Below are 10,295 nucleotides of genomic sequence, written 5' to 3'. Positions count from 1 at the left end.
AAATATAGAATGCAGATACTTATCCTCCACGAACCATTTTCAAGCAGCACTACAACCAACACTTCTGCCATCAAATTAACCATCATATATCCCTGCAACTGCCTCCATGGCATCGACGGATAAGTCAGCTAACCCGGAAACCGGTAAGGAAGTTCCACCACCAAAGGCCTCGTACGGAGACACGCCTCCTCCTCCTCCTCCTCCAAAAGCAGTTGACTTGTTTGCAGTCGATGTGGCACTTAGGTTCTTGGTGTTTGCAGCATCACTAACAAGTGTATTGGTCATGGTAACTAGCAAGCAGACGGTATTCCGAGGCCCTATCCCGTTAAAAGCCAAGTTTGATCACTCTCCTGCCCTCATGTGAGTCTCTTACATACATATATCCACACTTACACTACTTAACTATTATTTGAACTGTCCCAAGTACATGAATTAGATGTATCGGTTACACAAGAAGGCACATACTACTAGTTATCAAAGAGTTGGTCTTCTCACATAGTTCTTTTAGTTTCTTTCCATACCTCTGCACATAGTTCTAATATATCTGTTTTTCATCAAGAGTTCAATCACTAATCTCTTATAATTTACGATCACTACACTTTTTAGATTAGTTGCACAAAAGGGGAGTCTTGATGGACAAGGAATATAATAACCAAATTTAATTTAATAGTTTCTTGTTTTCGAAAACAAAACAAAATATATCATACTATAGTTTTACTCTCTTGTAGGGCTGACAATATGATCTATAATTCTTAAGAGCTTACCATCTTTTTTATTATTATTATTATTTGAACGAATCTGAGTCGAACTTGAGATATTATCATAACAACTAAAGAGAAATATCACTAGGACAAGTACTATAATAACCAAATAATTTACTTTAATAGTTTCTTGTTTTCAAAAACAAAACAAAATATAGTATACTATACTCAATCCCTTGTTGGACTGACTAGATGATCTACGATTCTTAAGAGCTTACCATCTTTTATTTTATTTTTATTTGAATAAATGTGAGTCGAACTTGAGATAGTTGTTATAGAAATATTACTATTGATGTGGTACAATGAGCCATCTAGTCATTAATTTCGACAAATATAGACGTCCATCTACATGCTTGTAGCAATAACACTTTTCTTTTTTTTTTCCCTTGATTTGGTCATCGTTCTTAAGCCTAGTTTTATTTCTAATTGGTGTTCCCCTAGCTATGAACATCAATTAATCTGTACTAGATTATGACGCTTTCCTACCAAAAAGTAGGTATTCTCCTACCACCAGCTACCTGTACGTTACAGTGGACTTGGAAAGCACCTTATTATTTCTTTTTTCTCCATTCAATCTAATCTTAGTCACCCAATCATTTATGACTTCCTAATTGGAAAACTTTGAATAAAATGGTATAAAAAGAAATTAGTCTCAAAACGAGGACTATTTAATAATAAACTTATCTAACTTGGTTTACTGTTGGTTCATGTTTCAGATACTTTGTAGTGGCACTATCAGTTGCAGGCCTCTATGGTATTCTTACTACACTAGCATCCCTTTCAGTCATCTGGAAGCCAATATTCTCAACCAAGTTCTTGCTCCACTTTGCATTTTGGGATGTGGTAAGCAAGCTCAGCTGCATTCTTTCTGTACATAGTATATTTGTACCAACAACACAAACAAACTGGACGGTACTATGATACGCTTCTTTTGTATATGATGCAGCTGATACTGGGTCTAGTGGCCTCTGCCACGGGTACCGCCGGGGGTGTTGCGTATATTGGATACAAGGGCAATGAACATTTGCAGTGGAACAAGGTTTGCTCTATTTTTGACAAGTACTGCAAACATCTAGCAGGCTCCCTCGCTACGTCGTTGTTTGCTTCGGTTTTGCTGGTCCTTCTGGTGTGGCTGTCAACTTTCTCACTCCACAAGAAAATTCCCAAATAGAGTTGGTGAAATATATATATCGCTTCAAATTGTGTGATGTGACTTGTGAGCGTGTCTCATATTGAATCTTAGTATTGGATTTGGGTGAAATATATAGTTAACGGTTCTCTATATGTTATGTAAATGTTGTCTATAGTAGGGTATTGAACTATTGATTCTAAATTGTCTTGTATTATTTGTAACACTCATAGTGGAGAGTTAGCGTGTGGATTTCTGTAATATATGCTAGAGTACTTATCAGTTTTCCGAGTACATAATGTATATATCTTTTTTGTTATTTTGTATGGAAATTCATGACGTGCTTTAGCTTCAGCTCATTTTTAGTTCCATGGCACATGCCAATAATGAGACTGGGTGCAAGTGCAACCAAGTTTCTAATTAAAGGTTAAAAGCAATGAACTATAGCAGACAGAAACTAATCATTATGAATTTTGGTATTTCTTTGATTATGACCAACTGAATATACAAGAAGGGAAGACCGGATTTATACCAACAGAGGATTAAGAGCAAGCTTAACCTCTCTAACTTATTGATGAACCAGTGAATTGAGGACATTTGTCCAAGCTTACTAAAGCTATACTTTTAACATCCCGCCCAACCTAAGGGTTAGGGACCAAATCATCAGGTTGCAGCACAAAAGTGGCTAACAACTGCAGCAGAAACAATATCACGCAATACTGTCCGGAGGAGAGGAAGGGAGCTTTAAGTGCCTGGTGCCTGCAAATGTTCAATTGCATGAACCATAGCTTGTTGACATTCTAATGTGGGTGCAATAACCCTGGAAGTTGGTGGCTTAGAAGTCAAGAAAGCGGAAGGAACTGAAGTTGCATTGTCAATAGGTAAGGGAAGACTTCAAGTAGTATTTGAGAGTGGCACTGGAGAGGAAAATGAAGCAGTCATATCTTGAGGTGCGACAAAGTTATTAGCTGAATATTATTGTTGTGCGTCAATGCAAGCATTCAGCGGCATTGTAACCTGTCTTCATGCAAATCTGACAATGCATATAAGATCCATAAGCAATAACTTGCCTTGGAGCAGATCTCTGAGAACATGTGTGAGCAGTGTGGCCAAAATTATAGTAGATTTGACAAGCTTCAGATGTGAAGGTACCATGAGGACCAATGTAACCATCTGCAATACAAGCGCCTTCATCTTCGATGTTGAGATATGGAGCAGAGACTGCACAAGTTAATTATAGTGGCTAATTGAAAAACGGTTTTAAGTCTAGACTATTCGGAGAACATGAGTTGTTAAACCCATTTGAGGGTCTATAACCTCTGGGAGTTAGAATGATACATGAGAGCCTCTTCCTCTTTGATTGAAGCGTTTGTAAGCATCAAAATTGTTCTTGAAAGACTCAACTGGATGAGCAACAGGATATGTACCATAAGAATCTCCTTCAAAGTTTTCGACCTCAGTTCTTGAATGCTTCCCATGATTGGAAACAAGTGCAGTTACAGGAGCAATTCTTGAGAGGTATCAGATTCAACATCCAGTAATATCGTTCGAAGCTCGATCACAGAGATCGGCGTCGTACAATCTTTAATGACAAATCCTTATGGTTGAAAAGCCAACAGGGAATCCATTCAAGATCAAAGTCACTGTATCTTCATCAGGAATATAAAACCCAGCTACAGAAAAATGGTCCCCAAGAATTTTAATACATTGCATATACTGTCAATGCTTTCGTTACCTTCTGAATTTTCTGCATAGAGGTCTTCCACTCGAAGTTTCGCATATCTCTCAAGAAAAAACAAGAGTTGTTTTGAGGTTTTACTCCCACTGATGAATGAAAGAGCATCAGATGACAAAACAATTAAAATTACCATAATCATAACGACACAATTGCAGAATCAACTAACAAAAGCATAATCAATTAGAGATGACCAAAACTCCAAAATCATAGAGAAACAATTGCAGATTCAGCAAAACATCTTGATCTTCGATGCTATCTCAACTACTTAAAGACAAGACTTGAGAGTGAAATCCGAGTCTCGGTCCGGAGCCCCTCAATTAAGCCGATTTGGGCACCGGAGAGAAGGACCTAAGTTGGAGCGTTCCATTGAGCTGGTTGAAGGATTCCTTTTATGACTACGACCCCGACGAAAGCTATGGCTGAGGAGATGGTCCAAAAGATATGACTTATGATACCGAATCCAGGCAGAATGAGAATATACACCTCTGGATGACCGAAAAACCAAAAGAGAGATGCTGGTATAATATGGGGTCTCTCCCCCCCACCAGCGGGATCCAAAAAGGTTGTATTAAAGTTTCAAATTCTTTCATTTCTGGACCTCCCACGAAGAGTTTGCCCCTTTGGTTGAGCTAGTTTTGAGTACTCCCGTGGGGGGTACTCCTATGTAAACTCTCAGAATGAGAAGTACTCGAGATATAAGTTTAGACTTTCAAATTATCTTGTCACAAAGTATCCAATCTGTAATTTGATCACCACGTTAGAGATGATCAACATTGGATACTTCAGACCCAGCACCGATCATCAGAGGAAAGATGCTAGCATCAATAACTAACTGAAAACCAATCTGTAAACCTATCAACTCAGCAGCCAAAACTGATATAGAAGCAAGGATAGAATCAGCCCCATTGCACCCATGAGCTCACCTTCATCGTTCCCAGTCATCACTACTCCCCCAAGCCCTCACTGTCCACTCGTCACATCCACTGTAGCAAAGTATTCATCATGCAACCCAGATTTGCAGAGGACATCATCTTTTGGCTACTAAACACCACCACTTTGCTCTGGTGCCTTTTAGTTTGCTACCCTAAACACCTCATACAACTCAACAACCTTCATAACCAAAGTATCAGGCTCCTTGCCTTCCACCCAACCATGTAACAACCGAATATGCTCTCTTCAAAGAACCATCAGAGAGACACAAATCTCTCCAGCAGGTGTACAGAGCTCTAACAAAAATGTTAGAGCAAATCACTCTCCTACATTGATTTCCTCCCTCTCCACAATCAAAACTGATTGTGTAACCTCTCCACAATCAAAACTGATTGTGTAACTGTAGATTAGTTTTGAATATTTGCATTTATAGCATTGAATTCTGTTGGTAACAGTAGAGCAGATCTTAGCTATATAATTGTACAGTTGTAGACATACAGATCAAGGAAAATCAATTTCAACAAAAAAGATACGCAAAGCTATGCTTGCATTCACCCCATAGATCATGGATTAAAGACTCCTCCATAGACATATAAAGCTCCATTTCTTCCAATGCCAACCACGACCGGCATCCCTCCCCCACCAATTTTTGGCCGCCATAGAGTTCAGTACTTGAGACAGTCCATTTTGGTTAGTAACAAACTGAAGGGTATGTCAGAAATGCTTGAGAACTGCTTTTATAAGTATTTCATTACCTGTCATTGACAGAAACCTTCCATTTCATCCCTCTACTCTTATAACCACACAGTCCCTCACTGTCCTGGAGATCTTATTATTATACCTTCTGTGTTCGTAGCCCTAGTAACATTCCTGGCACAACACAATAGGCATCCTGAATTCAGAAATCTTGCAATCAGACTCGGTACTTGCAGTAAAAGACATTGCTGATTTATCATAATAAATATTTTGCCAGAGGCTTCTCATACACAACAAAATCTCCTTCAACCGCCTAATCTCTTCCAAAGTTGCATCCCCAAGAATAAGGCTATATCACATCTGCCGATATATGAACTTTTATGTGTGGGGCTTAATATCTGCTACTTCAACTCCATGAACCCTCTCTTTCACTTCTGCATGTAGAAGAGAATCTAGTAATCAGCACAAATAAGGAAAATGTATGGGGAAACCCACTTCAGGAAGTCCTCCAGATGGATGACTTCATAGGTGATAGTTCAGATACAGTGTGAGATGAAGGAAACCCACCTCGCTTCAAACCACAACCATGCCATCAAAGCAGTAGGAAAGCATTACCCCACTCCACAGCATTGTATCCTTTGGCCATCTCAATCTCTAGAATCATTTTCTTTCTCACATTCCTCCTTCTTTTCTTGAGTGCATATATGAACTCAAAGGCTATAATAATATTGTCCATGATAAGCCCCTTCATAACAAAGGCATGCAAGTTGGTACTCAAATAATTTGAGACACAATTAACTTCAACCTGTTTGCCAATGTCTTAGCCACTAACTTCAACCTATACTTCATCCCAAAAGTGGGTTTAGCCTTCTTGGGGATCATAGTCAACTAAGTATGACTGGAGCCTTTCACACTACCACCCTCATTCCAAACTCAAAAAACAGCAGCCACCAAATAGGGTATATTTATCTTGATTCTGATTTGTCTTTACTATTTCTAAGACTTATGGTGAGATTTTTGTGTTTTAGTTTGTGTATATTTACAGGCTCTTTTAGATTCTAAATATTCTGTACTTGTACAGTACATATATATACTAGAGGTATCCTGGGTATTCTAAGTGCAAGTGCAAATATACAGGCATTAATGATATGCTTTGCCTGAAACTTCAGCTCATTCTTTTATGGCACGATTCGAATAAGATCATGTACAGCATGCTGAATTGTTGAAAAACTAAGAAAAGCATAATCATTTACCAGAGATTATCGAGATCAGAAAAAACACAGCTCTGACCAAATGAAAATGATCTTGAATTCATGTCAACAATTGAAAAAATGGGAAGCCTCCAACCGAAACAAAAGAACAAAAATTATATACTTGGGACCTGGGTGTTACAAAATTGAAAAGTGGCTGAACTTTCAGAATGAGAAGTATTCAAGGATCTTGACTGATGACTGACTTAAGACGTAGTTCTAGATTTTCACGATGGGAACTTAATTATGCTCTCTACAGTGGAAAAAGATCATCTTATTATAATCAGTCTAATCTGTGATCACCATGCAAGACATTACATGTGAAGGACCCACATTGTAAGAAAGATCTGTTCTTCAACAATTTAAGAGTGCCTAAATTATACACACTTTTCAAATGAATTGACTCAGAGTGCTGAAACCATATAGTATAGTACTCTCCCCTATTCCCTAAACATTATATATACAATACCATTATGCACCTTGATATATCCAGTGTCTACAAGTGCAACTACACTAAGATACTTTTGCCTGCTAACTAAACCTACTTGAGCAAATATATCCCAGCAGCTTCCATGGGATACACGGATTCACAGATAAGCCGGCTGAAAACTAGCAAGCATGGTCCGCCACTCTTATTAGGATCTTAGTTGTTTTCAATATCACTAACAAGTAACTAGCAAGTAAACCATATTCCAAGGTCCTATCCAATTTGAGGCTGAGATTAATCTCTCTAAGGTCTTCATGTGAGTTCCAAAGACAAGAAGCACAATTTTGCACAAATTATTAGTATAATAGTTAGTTAATAAACAAAAATTTTCAAGGTGTTTGATTGTTCAACCAGCAGACAGGACCTTTCTTGGATCATATTTCCAGACTTGAAGACACCTAAATTGTCGACTGATGATCAACATTGTCATTGTTATACACAAATCACATACAACATGCAGCAGAGATCTTATAATAAAGATAGAAAGAAAGAGACAGAAAACTCTGTCAAATATATATATTTACTTCACAAACTTATTTACGTTCAGATGAGCGAAAAATAGATAATCCACCAAAATAATCAACCAACAATTATAAGCCTCATCAATACCAAAAGCACCAATGCATTCTACTACTCTTAAGGTTTTTAATACAATAAAGATTAGAGACAAAACATAATTCTCACACAATTCAATAAGTCTACTAATAACTTTGAAGATTATTATAGCCCTTTTTGACAAACCATGATTTCTTGGACTCCCTTTGGCATATAGAACCTCTTTTTTGAAGCAATGTTCTAGCCCTCTTAAACAAACCACCATTCCTTTGCCCTCTTTGTCACTATCACACTTCACAGAGACACACTCTTGGTGCTTTTAACAAATACACTTTCATCTTGTTTTAATCTTCCTAATTATCAGGCCTGAGGGACACTTACTTATCTAATGGTAGCCATTAACAGAATAAGATTAAATGTGTTAATATTTTTCAGGTTTTTAGTTCAGCAAGCAAGGCATGTGAATCTGTATTGAATCCAGATGCTTTTCTATGCAAAAAGGAGAAATTTATTCAACCACCAACCATCACGCTGCACCGGAATCAAAAGTGATATAACGAAAAGTCAGTTCCCTCTTCTAAGTTTCTAATCAAGTTACTGTAAAATATAAAGTAGTTTTCTTTAACATGGAATCTATCTAAGGGCCGGAACTGAGACACCAAAGGTAAGACCCCATTTCCTGTCAACATCTCTGAATCCTGAGTTTTTTGTTTCTTCACTGTCAAAGAATCTCTGTCAATGCTATCTACATGTATATTATATATCCTTAAACTAAACTTAAAACAAAGTATCTGTTTAGACTCAGCATTTTTGCCAGGCTGCAGTGAGAATAAGGACACTTTGGAACTATAATTGGTGGTGCAGAAATGGAATGTTTTAAGTCTTTTGATTAATTTCTCAGTTTTGGGATCCAACTGCCTACATAGCAGTGTTTCAGGATTAGAGAGTACATCTAAAGGGAACCCCAACCAGAACCATTCTTAAGACGACCGAGCCTTTTCGAATGAGTTCTACCACCATTCTTAAGACCACCAAAACCTTTATAACTTGACTGGGGACAAACTTCACTCACTGGGGGAGAAGGTTGTGAGGAAGCAAGCTAATTCCACCTCCCTCCATCCCCCCTTCACGTTGAAGCATAGCCATAATATGATATAACAACATGAAAACAAATTAGTTGGCATCAAGGATGAAACTTATGAATATCACCGACTCACCCACAACATAATTTTCTAACAACCCTTAGCGATGGAAAGGACCTACAATTGAAAAAATTTGCACATAAAACTGGGGCTACTAATGTCACAATCATTTGTTATTACCACAAGGAGAAAAACATGTATACAATGTTACCTCTCACACCACCTGAGAGGGACGGACTAGATATAAGAATGATGTAGGATAGAAGATTCTTCTACCACAAGAGCACCAAGCAGGTGCCAGAAATGTGATGTAAAGAACAAGCATGGTCTTACGAAACGAGGGAGAAAATTAAAAAAATCCTAAACTGCCTTAATAATAAGCAAGGATTCCTTTTGTCTTTTAAAATTTGTTCAACATATATACTGTATCATATTTAGATCTGTAAGTTATTCACAATCTTAAGTGGCTCTATAATGTTTCAGACTTTGTGGATGCACAATTTGTTGCAGCTATCTACAGTATTTGAACATGCTGGCAGCTCTACCTGTCAATCTGGAAGCTAGAGTGCCCAACAAAGTTCTTGCTGCATTTTGCATTTTAGGATGTGGAAAGCTCTACTATATTCTCCAATAACTGAGACATCTGACACAGAAGAATAAACCTTGATATTACTTAACATGCTGATACTTCTAGAAAATATACGTAAAACCCAAACAGCATAGAATGGTTTGTTTATCCCTGTTATGGTATATATGGTTGACAGACTATATATGTGCAATTCTGATGATGCAGCTGACATTAGGTCTGGTTGCAGTCGCCACCAGTAGTGAACAGGACATTGCCTAGATTGGATCAATGTACATGTGGAGTGGCACATGGTGAGTTCTGGTTTGCTAGTATTGTAAACATTAGCAGGTGCCCTCGATACGTCATTGTTTGCCTCAGGCTTTCTGGTCTTTCTGGTCTGGCTCTGCACTTCCTCACTCTACAGGAAAACTCAAATAGGAATTTGTGAAGAAGACCATGCATTTATTAAATCCTCTCCACCTCCCTTTCCGGTGATGTAGAATCTTAGTGCTTGGGTTTGTATATATAGATAGATAATGGCTTTTGTCAGGAAGACCATGCATTTATCAAGTCCTCTCCACCTCCCTTCCGGGTGATAAAGAATCTTAGTGTTTGGGATTGTATAGATAAATCGATAATGGCTTTTCTCATGTATGCTTATACGTCGTTCTAAAGACTAAATGCTGTCTACATAGATAACTTGTTAGTAAACACCCATGGTCATTATGGACTCTTGGGTTCTCTATATGCAAGTGCAGATGATTTGTCTTGTAAAATATTCAGATTGGTGTGGTGTACTTGAAGTAACGAAGTTTCAGCTCATTTTTTTCCATAGGTTGCCAAGAATACACATCATGTTGATAGAAATGAAACTAAGAAAACCCAAATCAATCAGACATGTTACGTTTAAAACTCCTAAATAAAGAACCACTAAACAATGGCTTTCGATCATAGGCATGTCAGAGAACGTCTGCCCCCTTTGCCAGGAAGGCATTCATATATGCATTCATTGGCAAGCCGAAAAGGTTGCAATTTGCAA

General features: G+C 37.9%; 1 protein-coding gene across 1 annotated transcript; it reads left to right on the top strand.

The window, feature by feature from the left end:
- Positions 1–2,181, top strand: LOC112200432 (CASP-like protein 1D1). The gene is made up of 3 exons (XM_024341463.2): positions 1–360; positions 1,478–1,604; positions 1,708–2,181. Exons 1-3 carry the CDS (start codon positions 107–109, stop codon positions 1,930–1,932), a joined length of 606 nt encoding a protein of 201 aa, XP_024197231.1. The 5' UTR covers positions 1–106; the 3' UTR covers positions 1,933–2,181.
- Positions 2,182–10,295: the final 8,114 nt, after the last annotated feature.

Source organism: Rosa chinensis, chromosome 4, assembly GCF_002994745.2.
Source record: "Rosa chinensis cultivar Old Blush chromosome 4, RchiOBHm-V2, whole genome shotgun sequence".
In the NCBI taxonomy this organism is placed as follows: Eukaryota; Viridiplantae; Streptophyta; class Magnoliopsida; order Rosales; family Rosaceae; genus Rosa; species Rosa chinensis.
This window is presented reverse-complemented; position numbering and strand designations above follow the sequence as displayed.